This window comes from Leptosomus discolor, chromosome Z (genome assembly GCF_034619465.1).
Source record: "Leptosomus discolor isolate bLepDis1 chromosome Z, bLepDis1.hap2, whole genome shotgun sequence".
In the NCBI taxonomy this organism is placed as follows: domain Eukaryota; kingdom Metazoa; phylum Chordata; class Aves; order Leptosomiformes; family Leptosomidae; genus Leptosomus; species Leptosomus discolor.
In genome coordinates, this window is record NC_141419.1 from 48,242,022 (window position 1) to 48,260,780 (window position 18,759).

Consider the following 18,759-nt stretch of genomic DNA (forward strand, 5'->3'; position numbering starts at 1 on the left):
AAGCAGTTGCATTCAGTCTGGAAAAGCGTTACGTATTAAAACTAGAAAAACGCACACAAATTTGTGCGTCGAGAAGTTATCCCCCCCCACTTCTTCCATGCTCACGACGCTTCCATTCACAAACAATCCAAGTCTCCACTGCAAAGCACGATGTGTAATGTAGGAATACGGGAGTTGCTTCATTAGTCCAAGACGAATGTAACTTCCCATTGTCAAGATCCAGAAGAAAAGATGCAGTGATGTAATGGAGCCACTTATTCCATCACTTAAATAACTTTAATATACACACACTCACACAGGTACCAGTGCTTTGAAAATAGATCATTCAGTCCTAAAAGCAGCTTTATTTCTTCCTTCTGCCCACCCCACCACCCCACCCCACCCTATTCATCACTGTTCAAGTAGGTTGATTAGAATCACACCAAATGCTTATTCGTTTTTGGCCTCTGAGTTGTCTTGGAGAGGTTTGTCAGCAGCTACCACACTGACTGCTGTTTCACTGTTGTGGGAGTAGTCCACCACTGTTTTCTCCATGCCTTCTTTTTCTTCTGGCAGTGTGCTAACAGTTTCTTCCACATCCTCCTTTGGCTGGCTGTCCTCACTGGTTCTGTGCTTGCTTTCATTCAGTGCCCTGGAAAGCCAAGCGGCAGAAAACAGAAATGCCTACAGTCAATATAGAGAACAATAAAGCCAATCTGTGGTATCACACGAGGGAAAAAAACAGATCACCTTCTAAAAAGGTAGATGCAAGCAGCCACACCATTGCCACCTCACACTCAAAAGAGAAGGCAGTGGAATGAAGCTGCCAGCGGGACCCAAGACATTGTAGCTTTGAAACCAAATCTTTATTTGGTCTTTATTTGCTCTACACTGGGACAGATATGAGACAGAAGAACCCCAATTCCGACTTTTAAAAGTTTATTTCCCCTTCCCTAGCCCCTTTCAAACAAGACTTACAAGGCACCAAAGGCACAGAAAAAAAAAAGGAGTACTTTTCCCAAAGAGTTAATGATCCAATAAAACTTTTTATAGGTTGCAACATTTCAAATACTCATATTTAGGCAGACAAGATTAAGATGAAAGAACCAGTATTTCTCATTCACTACAGTTAACCTACAATACTGTATTCAAGTATCTTCCACATGTCAGGAACCTTGAATGGTATCCACTCTTTGAAGAAACTCTGGTCAGCAAAGAGATCTCTGCTACCAACAAGATCTTCATCAAAAGAAGGAAAATGATTGTTCCAGAGATCCCTATCTTACCTGTGATGCGTATCATCCCACAGTGTGCAAACTGCTACAGAAAGGCAAAGATCTTCACTACAAAGAGGAACTAATGAACTTCACTATGCACATTTTAGGAGGAGTTTCATTCAGATTGATTCTACTTCCCTTGAAGGTCTTGACATTTCTTTGCACATAATTCGTTGCAATGCTATGCAAGTTTAGCTGCAAGCATTCGAAAGAGATATAAAAGGGGAAAAAAACTCAGTTCCTTCCTAGAACATTCTGTATAATTTTCTGTCATTTTTATACTGCTCTGCTGGCAGGCAAAATCAACAGCACACACAGGTGAAGTTAAGCCTGGCCAAGTGGTATTCACCTTTGGACAATCTTAAGTTTTAGAATCACAGTTAAACCCTACAGTCTACAGCCATCCTGGGCAGCAGAGTTAAAAAGGATGAACACAAACTTCCCATGCAGAGACATCTGATGACTGCATCCTCACTTATGATGGACAGAATTGCTCTTCATAGAACTGTGTTTGCCTTCATCACAGGTGAGACGAGGGGGTGGGGGGAATGCACCGAGATCTACTGTTACCTTTGGCTGTTTGGCAAAGGAATGTCAACAAACTTACATGCCATGTCTCAGCACGTGTCGCTCCCACTCAGAGCCTTCTGTAAATGATCGGCCACAAAACTCGCATGGGAAGCGTTTCTCTGGAGCACCACTGTCAGGAAACATCATGGGATCTGGAAAAAGACAGCATAGCCCATGAACTCAGAAGTGCCAGGGCAAGAAAGGACCACTGTGATTCTACTATGATCCCCTCTGCTGTACCTTCTCATCCCTGAGAAGCAAAAGGACTTACCTATCAAACAACTGTGTATGTGAAAATGCAAGTCCCTCAAAGCAAAGAGGCACTGCAAGTGACAAATCCCATCCTAAGACTAAAATCATCTCTGCAAATAAGGCTAAAGAGTTGCTACTCCTGTTCCTTTATTTCAACAAATGAAGCGACTGCAGAATCCTAATTCAAAACCAAAACTGAGAAGTTTAGAGCTGAAATGGCTTGAAAGTAGTATCAAAAAACCCACCAAAGTCCATCTATAATTTTTGAATTGGTAGTACAAATTTTAGGACACAAGGATTTGGTATATTTAACATGCGATCTTCATAATAAGTAGACATCCCTTCCTCATGAAGTCTCATGGGTTAAATCCTGCATCTTAACCACATAGGTGTTTCATCCCATCCTAATCTTTTATACGAAGTGCTGGGGCCTCATTTGCAGAAATGTCAAGCACCTAGTAATACAAGTGAAGTCACTGGCAGATCAGGGAGCAGTATTTCTGAAAGCCAAGCTCCATGTGAACACAGGTGGCTTTAACAAAAGATGAAACATTTTCTCACAAATTAAGAAGATCACCACACAAGCCATTAAAAATAATTGCATGGACTATCTCACTTGATTTTTTTGCTGGAAATGAGACAGCACCATCTGCTCAGAGCATTAATTCTTTAGCAGGGATTATCTTAAGCAAGAAATCAACAGAATGTTTTTCTGACTCCTCCCAAACCCCATAACACAAGAAAAGAGATTTTGCTTCATTTTGTTTCTGATCTCTGCTCACTTGATTTCTTCATACTCAGATTTACTCTGTTCAGGATCAGCCTATGAACTTAAAATTGCCCACACACTCCCTACTATGCATATGCAAGTCCTGCAAATGTATTTTTGTGACACACTTCCCACTAGTTAGCCTTTACTAAAGTGGTATATGGAATGGTTCTTAACAGCATTTTTTGCCTCTTACCCCTGAAAGAAAAAAAATATTTTGTATTTCTTACTCTCAGTGACCTGTTATGTGGTTAAATGTGGCAAAGCAAGGTGCTGTGTTAAGATGAACACCAGAAATTGTCAATGCCACTGGTTCAGTTTACATCTGGATTTTAATACCTTATGTGTAGTACAAATTTATGAACACACCACAACACACAGACTCCTCGTGGTACAGGGACAAATATTTATGGAGTGTAAAAGTTTTAGACACAAATACTGCTGTTCTGTACAAGAACATACCTACCATATAGTACACAATGGGAAGCTGCTTCTGGGCTTCTGCAGAGAGGAGATAGGCAATATAGAGGATGTTTTGCTCAAATAGGGAGGAGTTGGGGTTGTTCAGACTGGAGAAGAGAAGTCTCTGGGGAGACCTCGTTGCAGCCTTTCAATTGATAAAGGGGGCTTATGAGGAACATGGAAAGAGACCTTTTACCAGGGCCTGTAGTGACAGGACAAGGAGAAATGGTTTTAAACTGAAAGTGGGTAGGTTTAGACTGGACATTAGGAAGAATTTTTTCAAGTTTTTCCGGTGTTAAGACACTGGAACAGTTTGCCCAGAGGTGGTGTGGATGCCCCATGATTAAAAGTGTTCAAGCTCAGGTTCGATGGGGCTTCATGTGACCTGGTCTAGTGAAGGATGTCTCTGCTTGTGCCAGGGGGGTTGGACTGTGTGACCTTTAAAAGGCCCTTCCAACCCAAACCAGTCCTTGGTTTATACTTGCAAGTCCCACTAAGACTAGCAAGTGCTACTCTAGTAAATCAGTTTTGCTTCTAGGGCTGTGAATCTGGACTGCTTCCCTTGAGGAATATCAGAAGCTGCTCTTCTCTGGGGCCTGCAGAAGAGAGGTAACAGACCGCACAGACACCTGACCTCTTTGTGGTTTTCCTGCATCACACATACAAGCAGTCATGGACATTTATTTTAATCTACTGTGGAAAAACACTTCTTGATTCCAGTTTCTAAGACCAAAACATAAAGGTCAGTAAAGACAGACAGTCCCTCTGGGATGCAGTCCCTACCAGGGGAGCTGTTCTTCCCATGGTGTACGTCAGAGACCCTCTTTCCCTTCCCTCATCTTCTTCCACCCAGGTCAATGTATTTTCTACTATCCTTTACCAGCAGCCAACAAATCCCTTCCTTTCCCATCCAAGACAGCAGTTCAGCTCTGCTGCTCAGCTCTGCTTGTTCACATGGGCAATAGCCCTTCTTTGGTCCACTGTCCAACAGCCCATTTAGAGAAGCAACACACTCTTCTTTGCACCTTCAGTACTGCACATCCCAGCCTGAAGTCAAAGTGTCAAATCTAGGCAGCTGTTTGACTCATGGGAAGAAAACCTGGTTCTGCCAAAGTCACAAACTTCAGAGGGTTCAGACAGCATTTGCTTCCAGATATTCAGAGCACACAGAGGCACTCTCAGCAAATCCCACTTCCTGCTAACACCACAAAGGCTAGAACTGTCAAAAGCACCCGAGTAGCATACAGGATTACACAGTTTGATGTGGTTTGAAAGCTGTGACAGCTTTAGCTGCTGTAACAAGCTATATTTAAAACCATAGGTCTGGTCCTCTGCTAACATGGCAAACCATTTCTGTGTAAGAACTATCTTCTGAAAATCCATAGGCAGATGTCAGTATGCAACTCAGCATCCAACCACACCTTCAGGTCCTGTCTCACTTGGACATTTTCTGAAAATATACCTTGTATCTTGTACCTTTTAGTGGTAATACACAACTTGTCCAGAAAATTATAGTCAATACAACTAGATCTTTTCTAAATACCTTTGCTGTAGTACACATAAGGGTTTCCTGCATTTTCTACCTATTTTAGTATAGTATATTACAAATGGTAACAGATTAAAAAGGAGAAAAAATAACAACAGTGAAACATTGACCCTGCAGGCCAGTCAAGAAAGAACAGCTGCAAAACAAACTTGGAAATACGCACGATTTTTTTTAGACTGGTCATCTGAAAAAGCATGCAGAAATCATTTTAGCGAGTCACAGATTGAGAAATCAAAGACACGGGTGAAAAAAAGTAGACAACAAAAATTAGAATTATTGAGACACTATCGCTTGCTTAACTACTGATCACACGAAACATGGGGATAACACTTGCTTAGCAGATAGCACCTTCTTCTCCTTGGTCTAGATACCATGGCTTCCAAGGTCACTTCAGCACCTGTGCTTGGATGTGATGCTAAGGTAGTCCTCACAAGGACAGCATGAGCCTTCATCCCCTGCTAGGTATGGGCCTATACAAAACATTAATAAGCCTGCTACATCTGCAACTGAAGTGAGATGGTCCTTTAGTCAAATTATTACACAATCATTGTTCAAGCCTTGAAGCTCTGAGGGTCGAAGCTGTCCTTGAACAGACACCCAAGCATGTTTCCACATGAGTTACTAATGTTGGAACTTCGAAATGCATATAGAACAAACATCCCTTTTGATCCTTTCCTGATTTTTCTACTGCTTTACCTAAGATCTTGTGAGGGATCTTTTTCATTAAAACATAAATTGTTTCCTACCCAATTCGCTTCCTTTCTCATTTAAATAAAAGCTATCACTAACCACACTTGAAGTGAAATGCTGGTGATAAGCGGAGACTGAATTTATGCTGCAGGGATAGTAAGCAAAAGCCAAGATGCTGGGGTCTTGCTATTAAAAGCTAAGAAGCATGATCTGAGCTGTAAACAACAGCTCCTGTTCTGTAAACAATCTGTGAATCCTGAAATCAGAATTTTTCAACATCTGAAAAGATGTAGGGAGTCATATTTTCTTTTGTGAACAACTCCTGAGTGAGTTTGAAAGCTGAACATTCAGGAGCAAAAAGGTAAACATGGTGGCATACCTTCAGGTAAAGTACATACAACTCGGCTAACTGAGGTCATCAACATGAAGAGGGTATGTGACCCCAGGAACCTGACATTCAGAGGTCACAGGGCTAAAGAGTTGCAAACATACTGCATTTGACTGATGAACTGTGTATCAGGGCAGACAAGACAACACATAGGTTACACTAGCTACTGCAATAACCTGGTTTTCATGGGAGAAGGTTGTTGGAAGGAAAAGACAAGAAACCCGTAGTTCAATATATAAAGAACTTACTTTTTCTCTGCTGACCTAATTGCAACCAAATCGAAAGTATTAGCAAGCACATGGCCTAGCCTTGCTGAAGTCAGTGGGATTAGTCTTAGATACGAACCTAGGCACATATTTAAATACCCAGTAGTACAGGTGAGGCATGGACCTACCCTGGCCCCAGAGCTGCAGCAACTGCAACAGGACTGACGCCATCTGACAATGAATGCTGGGCACAGAGTTAATAACAGCCCACAAAAAAGTTTGGCCACAACCCCTTCAGCCCTCTCTTGAATGATACTGAGTGAAAAGCTGAAAATTGCTTACCAAAACAGAAAATCTGACAGACCACTAAAATACTCCACTTATGTAGTTTTCCAAGTCCTTATAGATGTTATCTGCATGGTCAGATAAGTCACAGATGCTATCTGTGTTTTCTCATAGTATGTATTTTTTTAACAGACAGAAAACTTGTAATAAGGATTAGAAACACGAGATTCCCCCAGGAGCAGTGTCTTCACAAAAGCCCCATTCTGCTTCTGCTGGCATGCCTTTACAGGAATGTGCTGTAGAGTCAACAGCTGACCTTGCTTGGTGGGACATGTTACAGTCCCAGAAAGAGAGAGAGGAAAAAAAAAAAAAAAAAAAAAAAATGAGCAGCACTGACCTCTCTCTTCAGTCTTGGGGCTTAACTCTTCTTCTTTTTCTTCTTCATCACTGCTGGAGCTCTCTGTTTTCCCCTTCATTTGTTCCAGCTGGTCCAAGTTAACCCGTCCAACCAGCTCAAAATTACGACTCACCTTTGAAAGAAACACTCGTGTCAGCAATCAGCACAATCATCAGTTAAACATAAAAATCATCACATAGAGTACACCTCAGCTAGAGGCGACATGCAGTCACCTAATCATATCAACACTCATTTCTTTTCAATGATAGTGATTCTTCTTTTGCTGTTTATCCTGCATTTCTCATTTTTTGTTTTTCAAAAATTAAAGACATACAGTAAATCCCCTCATTTCTTCCTGGTTTTGATGTATTAAAATAAAACAAACAAACAAAAAATTCAAGAAATGCAAACCACTTGCAATTGTATCCTCTTTTTATGGTACCATTCAACCGCTGTGATCAAACACTGCTACTGCACACCCACACTGAAGGAAACTTCTTTGTGACTTGGTTCATTCAGCTTCATTCATGAAAGGATGGGCCTTTTACTAAACACAAGTCTGCTGTATGCCACATACACTTCCACTCATTAATAACAGATTAATTTTCATTACGAAGGGCTCCAAAGCAGTTTGCAAACTGATACACAGACTATAATGGGAACACTTCAAATTCAGCTAACCCTAGGGTGAAATGCACCAGCTATTTAACAGCTCACAACAGCAGTATGAAAGGAGCAGCTCAGGGCATGGAAGTCAGGAACTCCACCACATCCAACAAAACCAGCAGAGAGCAGGCCAGATTTACAGTAGAGGCAGAGAGCATGGAGCATGACCAGAACACTAGGGCTAATACTTTTTGGATGACAAGCGCCCTCTGAGCTCATTGATCACTGCTGGGAAGGATTTTGGATCCATCTTTCATGCAAAGAGACAGCCCTCCAGCAGCACAGGCACTGAGCCACAGAGGCAGAGAGGATGGAGATGGAGGAATGAGTGCGGTACAACATCTTCTGCAAGATGCTGAATGAAGTATCAACACCCACTGACCATTTTTTATCCCTCTGTGGGAAAGGGAACGTGAATCAACCTAAGGAGTATGTGAATTAGACTGCAGTACATCTCCAAATAGAAAACTACCCTGAATGTGGTAGTGTGCAGACTCCTAGCACCACTCTGTACAGACAGCTGTGATGAGGTTCTCTGACTTAACACATTACTCGCTGAGATTTAAACAAACAAGAACATATGCAAAGCACTTAATTCAACTCAGCCTATGCACAGGAACTCTTTAAGGTGCAACATATCACTCGGGTATCTGAGCCTGCAACTTGGACAAAAATGAGCGAGACATAAATTACCAAGGAGAAATGGAAAAAGATACCCTAAACCACTGGCACCATCACTGCAGGTCCAGCTTGGAAGGGAGAGCTAAGTAAGGGAATAATCTTCCCAGCCTGATGCACTATGTCAAAAGAATGAGGAATACTGCCTCCTGGATATGCCAGGCACCTTGCTGTGATGACTAGGAGGTGTGGAGCACCTCACTTACCGTGTGAATTGAAGAAGAGTCTCCAGAAGTAAAAAAGAAGAGGCCAGATAAGCATAGCAGGCCAACATAAGTTTACAGAGTTTGTTTTTATAAGACAGCCAAGTATTTTTAAGCATGAAAGGTTTTGCTGGGACTTCTGCTGCTAACACTGCAATTTAAATGTATTTGCCTGTATGGAAAGTGACAGTCAATGAAGTAGAAGTGAGCTTTTAGTGAGGACCTGGGGAACTCAGCTTTAACAAGTGGAGGCATATAGCTGCCTCCCCTGGAAAGGTGATGAGAAAGTGCTCTAACAAATACTCCTGAACGCATCTCAGTTCTAGAACTTAAGTGTCTCTCAGCTACATAGCTCTCAGTTACAGAAATTGACAGCTAACAGTCTGTGGAAAGCGTCTAACGACTTCTCAAAGACTGGATCAGGTCTGCTCGAAGGCACTCCACAAAAACTCCAAAGCAGTCTTAACTTAGGACCTGGTTATACTTGCTGTTTATCTTTCCCTTGTTAAATGTAAACGGCCATGTATTGTCCTCTTTGTTATTAAAATACGCATGGCATGTCGTGCTGCTGAAGTTGCCAGAGCAATCTTAGGTTTGGAATCTCCTGCCTTTTAGAGAGGCTGGATCACACAGCCTTAATATTGTTTCATAACCCTTATTTTTCCCCCTCTTTAAATAAACCTAGCATAGACAAGTGCCTTTTCCAGATAACCATACCTTGAATCAACAGCCTGCTAATGCTGATCAATCTGAGCAGCTTTAGAAACCCTCAATTCTGAGTTTCTAAAGAAAAAAAGAAATAATAATAAACAGAAGAAGTGAAGGCCAACATGGGATTAGTTTTCAGATTTGAGGAGGGAGAGAAAAAAAGCCCAATGACAAGCTGGCCACTCAGAGTTGACATACAAGTAAACTAACACAGTATTTGCAAAGAGTATATTGCTACAAATTAAAACTATTTGGATGTTACCTTGTGCTCATCTCGAAGGTGAGCGTCCAGCTCTTCTGTGTGTTTGGTCTCATAGTAGCAGAGTTGGCATTTGTAAGGTTTCAGTTCATTGTGCTTCTCTATGTGCTGCTGCAAGCTCTCATCACTGGAGCAGGTAAAGGTACACTTATCACAGCGGAAAACAACTCCCTGCAAGTACTTTGACAGTTTGGAACGGCAGACTTCAATGGGAACGACCCGCTCTTCTGTAGGGACAGGACAATATTCACTTAACAAATTTTATGAAGTACCAGGCTCACATGTCAACAGTTTGGGCACTACCACCCACACAAGGAGTAGGATAGGATATGCTGTTATCAGTAAGCAGTCCATCTATAAAGCAATGGGAGCTGAGCTGGACCGACAAAAAAAACCCAAGACAATAATTCTTCCTGCAATGACAGGGTTAATCCTCCAAGACTACAAGTGCAGGTGTCCTCACGATGTAACTGCTTATTGGGTGAAGAAGATGGGAATGAAAATTTTGGGGCAAATGAGATTCCATCTGTGCATCAGAGTAGTTGAGCCTGGGAACAAGAAACCAGCCATAAATCAGCCAGACCAAAAGTCCATATTGGTTCAGCATTTGACAGCAACCAGAACGGCTGCTAGAAATGTAATAAACAGGGAAGCTGCAGGGTGCTTCCCAAAGCATTACCCTGCTGGCTCTATAAAAATCGGAACTGATATCCTCACCATCACATCTAAAGCTACTCTCTGGGGACTGAGAAGCTAAGCAAGGCAGCACCTTTTCCTGGAAGAGGCTGTGCAGTTCAGCCAGGAGCAGAAACTGCTCAACACACCCACAACTTCCAGGAAGTTCAGATTAAAAATCTGCACACGTGTCATGTCATCATGACATCATGAACATTTCACAGTTCAGATCATGGACACAGGCATGTACTGAAAATGCGCTTGCTGAGTTTTTAAACTCTCCACTTCTCAAATAAAGCATTGACATTTAACAGAGTGGCAATTAATTTCAGTCATTTGACACAGCCAGAATCCAATGTGCATAACACTCATCCACTGTGGTTCCTGGAGTTGTGCGCAGAAGGGACACCCCAAATTTGACCCTTCAGCTGAGGGTCACCAAAAGATCCTCATTATGGGCTTTTGTTACTTAACTGTCCTTTTGAACTAGAACATTGAAATTTAGTATTGTTAGTCCTTAGGGACCACAGATTAGAGAAGGAGTTTGATCCTCCTTGTGCAGGTTCATTCCTAATGAGAGATTAAAAAAAACGAACAAAAAATACAGGCCTGAATCTCAGATGGTAGACATGAAGGCTAGGGGAATGCGAAATGTGGGAATGCGAGATGTGGCAATCCACATATGGATCTGAGACAATGGGCCCTTTTCTTTAGTGAGGAGGGTAATATCACATCCAAAGATAACTACAGAAATAAAACTCCCTTAGGGTTTCTGGAAGGTGGCAAAAGCTCCACTGTTCACTTTTGGCCAATCCACATGCTACTGCTGTTCACAAGACTTCTTCTACAGCCTAACAAAATATCCCATCCTGCTTAGCTTCTCCCTGAACAGTTATCCTATTTCATAACTTCCTCTTTGGCCACTTCAAAAAATTGACGTTTTCCCCAAAGCCGTGTCTTAAAAAAAAGCCCCGTGGACTTGTAATTCTTTTCTACACCAACAACAGCTTCTCCAGCAATAAAGACACCAAATTGTGGCCATTCAGGGTGGGAAAAGGGGAGGGTAGAATAGGGTCTAAGAGACAACAGAATTTAAAGCTGTGATTCTGGGGTCATAAGAAGACTTTTTACAAGGTTGTTACAGCTGTGCTTTTGAACTCACTGAAGTAAGTGATGAAACTGGTTTCAAAAGTGTAAAAGTGAAGTTTTCAAAAACAGAAAGAAATAGTAACTAAAACACTTGAAAATTCACTTTTCCTCTAGTACCAGGCACACATTAAAAAAGCTAAAACATGTTTTTATCTACCAGTTTGCAGTAACACAGCATTCCCTAATTCACATTAGCAAACCCTGTTATCTCACAATCATACACACACTCCCCAAATCAAAGGCAGCACAATAACACAAGAAGAGCAAAATAAACATAAACATAAATTCTAGCTGGTAGGATTTCACTTTCAGGGGATGATTTAAAACTTTTACTTGATGTAGTCACGTCAGTGAGCTTCCTCTAAGCAATGATTTTGGAACTTGCAGGGTTATATGGATCCAGAACCTCACATTTTGTAAGGTGATGCTCTCACCTCCAGCTTCTCCCTACAAAGCTCTGTAAACTTAATTACTGATTTAGAATGAACTTATATCTCTACAACTGACAAAATCAGAGCAAATTATAAAGCCCCAAACACAAAATGAAAGAGGTGGCTTCTTTATCCATTTGAAAACTTCTTCAAAGTTCAGCAGGGTCTCAATAAAGCCTACTGTATATGCCTCACAAAAAGATGTCCTGGATTGTGAACAATTTAGCAAGAGGTTTAATTAAAAAAACAACAACAAAATAAAACCTGGAAATCACCATTTTGGTTTAAGAAATCCAATCGTTCTATTAGACTGAAATATTCAGGCTAATTGTAATGCAGATCAGAGATTAAATTGAAAGGCCAATAATGCACTAGGTATTTGCAGTACAGTAACTCAAAGCAGACGTACATTTTTTTCCTCAAGGCATAAAAGAGCCCATAACTCTATCAGTCCTTAGTTGTAAGGAAAAATCTTTACCCAGCAATATATCACAGCATACACACATTATTTCCTTCCCTTAAAGGTAAACCACATACAAACAAAACAGTCCTACTATCTAGACACAGACCAATTATTTGCTCATGTTGGATGTTTGAAAATACGCATTTTTGCCTGCAAATCCAAGCTACAGTCACACAATATGTAGCATTTACATTCCAGTAGCCAAAAGCAAGCACAGCACGAGGATTCTGCATGTATCAATGAAGCTGTGTGTACAAGGTATAATGCCAGAAACAACCACGTGCAAGGAATCAGGATATGTAGCAATGAAGCCTTTGGGGAGTAGATGAATTTGAAATCTGACTTTTTAATCTTAAAGTTACTATTCAAGAGAAATGCGTGTGATTTCTATTAAATGGAAGAACAAAATCACTATTTGTACCAGGAAGAGAATAAAATGATCACTAAAAAAAAAAGAGAAAAAAATGCCTCAAAGATTTTAAAGCAGATCCAAAAGCAATCTTGTTAAGTTGCATTCAGCCCTGGAAAATACCAATGTGTTTCAAAATGTGTGATAGGAACAGGATAATGAAAACTAATTGCATTGTCCAGACTAAATTAAAGGTCAGCACCTGTGCTGGCTGCAGAGCAAGAGTTCACTGTCTCCTCTGTGTCTCCTTTCCCCAGACCTGCCTGTCACAAAGGCCAGGAAGAAGTTGAAAGCCAAACTTCTTTTCACCTACCTCCATAGCAGCCTCTAGCTCTGTCAGTTCCCTGCTACAGGCCACCTGTAATGTATCTGTGCTCCATCTGTACCCACGGAAGTGATGGTGAACCACTTTCACACTGATGAGGAATAGGCAATACATGGAAGAGGGCTCTTGGAAGCTTCCCATTTGACCTCATTCTTAATGGGAAGCAAATTCCTTGCCTAGTTTTCTTCTCACTAGGTATTCAGGCTTCTAGCTAATAACGCTTTAGGCCTGTAAAACGCAGCTTCCGTAGCCACTCAGTAGAGGCAAATACACTCTCCATTTCAAGCACATGCTGTTTCACCAAGGATTAGGGGAGCACCAACTTGGAAGTAATGTTAAGTCAGACATCTGTAAACATGTCTTTTTACACAGGAGGAACATTAACTACGGATGGACCAAATCCTTCACTCTTGATTTTACACACTGCACCACTCCACCTACTCAAAACCTAATTTTCCTGGACCACAGCTCCAGGCTATGCCCTTGTTTTACCAATGCAATGCCTACAAAAAAAGAAAGGCTATCTCAGACTATATTCACCACCCACCTGTTTCTCCTTCATTGCATGTTGAATCTTGTCAAAAGTGTCTGCCTCAGCTGCCACATAAACACAATGTCAGAGGTCTTTTTAGCTGGATATATGCACGAGTAAGAACTTTAAGGAAGGACCCTTCTTCCTTTATTACCTGGATGCTTGATGCCAGAGAAAATCCTTGTCCTTTCCTCAGTGGCCTCTGAGATTCTTTATCAGCTATAATCCCATTTGCATTAAAACTTCTTTCACTCTGTTTTACCTCTCACAGTACTCTAATGGGTATACCATTATGTCCTTTGCTATCAGCTTTGTTTCAGCAGCACAAAGGCTAGGGGTTGTTTTTGTGCCGCTGAAGCAATAGCTCTACAAAAGAACAGATCCACTGTGTCACTTACAGAGGAGGTAACCACCTCCTTGCAACGGGTCAGAAACAGGTCTGCACAGGCAGTACAGCTGCCTGAGCTCATGAAGTGCTCTTCCACTTCTGCAACTGGACATTCCCAGTGTTAAGTCTATGTACGATGGAAAGTATCCTAACTAAGCCCATCCAGTTCTCCCTCAGCCTGTCCATCTGTATTGTAAAGGTCTGGCAGTGTCCACTGGAGGCCTGGCACAGCCACCAAAAAGAGCACACCTCAGCAGCACCTGGAACCACACGGTCCCCTGCACAGGGTTTAACTAAAGCCTCCTCTCCTCTCTAATTCTGGATTATGCCCTGAAGCTGGGCAAAATCTAACAAAGCAAAACCTTCAAAGACAGGAAGTAAAAGCTAAAGCATCTAACACTTACAACCAAATATGGCAGCTTTGTAATGTACTTTCTGAATCAATGACAGGTCATTTTCCCCAGATATTCCCTCAGAATAGCTCTGCTAGCAAACAGAAATTTGTATGAACACTGCCAACCTCATTGCTTTGGTACAAGAAGGACTTTAAGCTACTAACACTGAAAAGTAGTATGTTACAAGGAATCACGATAGCACTTGTCACACCAGGATCTCCTCCAAGAAAAAGACGGCATGCAAAACTTGTGTTTGCTCACCACCAGTACCCTACTGTGAAACTGCCCAACCTGCAAGCAGGCAGAATGCCACCTCAACACATGGGTTTGCATTTCGGCAGCCAACAGACCATCTACAATCATCAAGTGTGATAGCTATGGGCAGGAATCCCATTCCAGAGAGCCCAAACAGCTGTTTCTTCTGGGCTACCAAGCCTGCAGTTAATAGAATATAGAAATCCCTAATCCCACTTTTAGCTGGCTTAAAAAAAAAAAGGGAGAGGTGCAGACAGAAAAGGAGTCTTAAAGAAAAACAAAAATATAGTAATTCAAGAGAAAAAATTCAAGCAACTAATTAAGGGATATTTTAGGGCCTCTATGGCAAGTTGATACACCTTGTCACAGAGTTTATGACAGCAAGGCCTTTATGGAAACAAGGACATATGCAAGTCTTGCTAAACAGGTGTTTGATGACTGTTAATCTCTCTACAGGAAAAAGCTTAAAAACAATTTTAAATCTGCTCTGTTTCAGCTCTGGCTAACTTTGAATTTTACAAGAAATAAATAAGAGGCACCATTTATAAATGAAACAAACGATACTAAGGGCTGATGACTTATTCAACATACTTGTTCTCATGGACAGAGAGTGGAAAATTTAATGAAACCAGTCTGAAAGACAAGGGCGTTGTGCAGCATTCCCCTCATCAGATACAGTCACATACAGGGATATTGTTACCTCTGTGCAGAACTATATGGTCAATCATGTTGCGTTTATATTTGGTGTGATATAGGCAAAGAGGACAGCGAAGGTCTTTGGGTCCTTCCTCAGGAACTGCCGAATGCCCAGCTTCCACGTGCATAGTAAAAGCAGATCTGTGAAACAGGAGGGAGAGATGGAAGCAGTCAGAAGAGGTGTGCAGGGAATGATGAAGTGTCACAGCTCTGTAAGGGACGTGTCATGTACAATGGTACAGATACCACTCAGCCTTGTCTTCACAGTGCCACATGGCATTTCAGTGGGGCTACTCACATGAGTAACACATGAGCAGAGGTATTTGCAGGCTTGTATCCTCAAGTAACAAACACTCATTCTGACACGATATTCTTTCGCACGGGTTGCTCTATAGTCACATTGCTGTAGTTCAGACAGCAAAAGAAATCTCATCTTTCATGCTCATTATTTGTCTTCAGGCTGAAATAGTCAGTGTACTTTCTCTGGCAAAGATTAAATTTTTAGCAAGTTGAACAAAATCTGTGAACTGTTATGGACTTGCAGAGGTGAAGACAGACTTATTTCTGGAGGCAGGTAGCATCCTTAATCACCTATGCCTTTTTAGGACAAAGCCAAAACCAGCTAAAATGTTTAGACTGAGGATACAAAAAAAAAGACTTGCGTTCACAGTGAGTTTAGCACCGAGTAGTTCAGTTTTATAGCACCAGCTATAAGGATCTGAAAACCCAACACTAAGAATACTCTGCTTATTAATGTGGAGGAATAAATGAATACTCCACAGTACTTTTGAATAAAAAATTTCATGCTGGCATTAAATTGGCTGCATACTTAAAAGTTGCAAGAGACATGCATACAGAGGAATTTAACTGTACATCTACCTAACCACAAGCTCAACTACTGAAATGAGAGGTGTCAACTTGGGGCACTTGGTCATTTTTTGCCTAAAGCAGTGGTAAGGCTTGCAACAGCTAAGGAGATGGCCACATTGAACTAGAGTTAGAAGTCTCTTTGAAGTTCTTCAAAACTGCTAGCTTGAACACAAAGCAACTTACCAACACTATTGGCTTTGGGCCTTATCCAGCGATCGCTGAATTCTACAGGTGTATTTCTATCAACTTCAGTGACTGCCTTACTGCATCTAAGTTTCTATGGTGAGTTGAAGAGGGGATTGGTATGGGGTGTCCCCCCTCTGCTTTTTTTAAAGACAGAAAACATGCTGCACTTCTAAAAGAAGCAACACTTAATCCCCAAATGTTTGAGACACCATATGAAAGAACACTACTCCCTTATGCAACTACGGATGTGCTTAAATGCTGCTTGATATAAGATTAATTCATCTAGGTAGAAGAAAATGGCACTCGCAAGACAAGAACAGATTGAACAGACCTGGCAATTGATGGTAATCTCTAAGACAGATAGCAATCAGGATATATAGCACAAGCAGCAAACTTTACCATAGAGGCAGCAAGGGACTGAAGCAACAGAGGCTAGAGACATGTAACTGGAGGTTGTTCTTGTGTGGATTCTCTCAGGTTTGTGCTCAGTATTTTCTTCAACAGAACTCCTCCCCTTTATCCAGTCACACTGCTTACTGTCACCAGTCTCCCAAGAATTTAACAAGTTTGAGACCTCAAATGCCAGCTGAGGAACAGCACAAGTGCATAGGCCTTTTTTTTCCTTACAGAACAGCAGCTAAAAATACACACACAGCACCGAGTTTTTAAATTTTGTACATCTAATTGGATATTCTGAAATATTTCTATATGCTATCAGATACGCTAGAGAACGCTTCACTTCAGCTACACAGATGGTGGGAGAAATAAAATTACATGAGAGCAGTTTCTTCAGAAAAGTGATATAAAGTTTCCCTAGGACACTTGATTGTCCCATGCTTCATGCAGGTTGCACCAGGAAATTACCTTTTTTTTTTTTTGTAGAGAATATTTTCACACTTGAGGAGAAGGACAGCTCTCTAATTGCCTATGCTGCAGAAAAAGTACTACCTGTACCATTTCCTCTAGTGAGTAAACTGGCGTCCCGCTGGATCTGTTGTTTGCAAACAGAGAAGGACTTGTGGGTAATCTGATGGGTGGAGGCCATCTTGGACACAGTGATCATGAAATGATGTGGTTTTCATTCTTGGAGAAGTAAGGAGTGGGGCCAGCAGAACTGCTATCTTGGACTTCTGGAGAGCAGACTTTGGCCTCTTTAGGAGCCCAATTGACAAAGTCCCCTGGGAGGCAGTCCTGAAGGGTGATGGAGTCCAGGAAGGCTGGACATTCTCCAAGAAGAATGGGCCTTCAAGAAGATCTGCACCTTAAAGGTGCACAAGCAGGCCATCCACATGTGCCAAAAGACAATCCAGCAGGGAAGACTACCAGCGTGGCTGAACAGAGAGCTTTGGCTGGAACTCAACGAAAAAAAGAGAGTTTACAACCTTTGGAAGAAGGGGCAGGGCCCTCAGGAGGACTACATGGATGTCGTGAGTTTATGCAGGGAGAAAATCAGAAGGGCCAAAATCCAACTAGAACTTAATCTGGCTACTGCCATAAAAGACAAAAAAAAATGTTTCTATAAATACATTAGCAACAAAAGGAGAGCTAAGGAGAATCTCCATCCTTCACTGGATGCAGGGGCAAACACGGTGACAAAGGGTGAGGAAAAGGCTGAGGTACTTGATGCCTTCTTTGCCTCAGTCTGTAATAGTAAGACCAGCTGTTCTCTGGGTACCCAGCCCCCTGAGCTGGGAGACAGAATGAAGCAGAATGAAGTCCCCATAATACAAGGGGAAATGGTCAGCAAGCTGCTGCTTAGACACACAGAAGCCTATGGGGCCAGATGGGATCCACCCAAGGGTACTGAAGGAGCTGGTAGAAGTGCTCACCAAGCCACTTTTCATCATTTACCAGCAGTCCTGGCTAACCAGGGAGGTCCTAGCTGACACGAAGGGCAGATCCTGCCTGACTAACCTGATCTCCTTCTATGACAAGGTGACCTGCTTAGTGGATGACAGAAAGGCTTTCTACCTTGACTTTAGCAAAGCCTTTGAAACTGTTTCCTACAGCATTCTCCTAGACAAACTGGCTTGTGGCTTGGACAAGTGCACTCTTCACTGGGTTAAAACCTGGCTGGATGGCCAGGCCCAAAGAGTCGTGGTGAAGGGAGTTAAAACTAGTTGGGGGCCAGTCACAACCGGTGTTCCCCAGGGCTCAGTACTGGGGCCAGTTCTGTTTAGTATCTTCACCAACAACTTGGATGAGGGGGATTGAGCGCACCCTCAGTAAGTTCGCAGACAACGCTAAGCTGGGTGGGAGTGTTGATATGGTTGAGGGTAGAAAGGCTCTGCAAAGGGATCTGGACAGGCTGGATCGAGGGGCTGAGGCTAATTGTACGAGGTTCAACAAGGCCAAGTGCCAGGTCCTGCATTTGGGCCAGCCCCGTGCAACACTACAGGCTTGGGGATGAGTGCCTGGAAAGCTGCCCAGCGGAAAAGGACCTGGGGCTGTTGGTCTACAGTCAGATGAATATGAGCCAGCAGTGTGCCCAGGTGGCCAAGAAGGCCAACAGCATCCTGGCCTGTAACAGAATTAGTGTGACCAGCAGGAGCAGGGAAGTGATCGTCCCTCTGTACTCAGTGCTGGTGAGGCCACACCTCGAATAGTGTATGCGGTTTTGGGCCCCTCACTACAAGAAAGACATTAAGGT

General features: G+C 42.2%; 1 protein-coding gene across 3 annotated transcripts in view; it reads right to left on the reverse strand.

Moving 5' to 3' along the window:
* Nucleotides 1-404: 404 nt before the first annotated feature.
* ZNF462 (zinc finger protein 462) overlaps nt 405-18,759 on the reverse strand; it is a 52,255-nt gene continuing 33,900 nt past the window's right edge. For all 3 annotated transcript variants that reach the window (XM_086479605.1, XM_086479604.1, XM_086479603.1), the window contains exons 8-12: nt 15,058-15,194; nt 9,339-9,562; nt 6,822-6,954; nt 1,864-1,978; nt 405-631 (exon numbers count right to left, since the gene is read on the reverse strand). In XM_086479605.1, the coding sequence (XP_086335731.1) occupies nt 430-631; nt 1,864-1,978; nt 6,822-6,954; nt 9,339-9,562; nt 15,058-15,194 (811 nt within the window). In that variant the 3' untranslated portion in view covers nt 405-429. The remainder of the gene's footprint in view (nt 632-1,863; nt 1,979-6,821; nt 6,955-9,338; nt 9,563-15,057; nt 15,195-18,759) is intronic.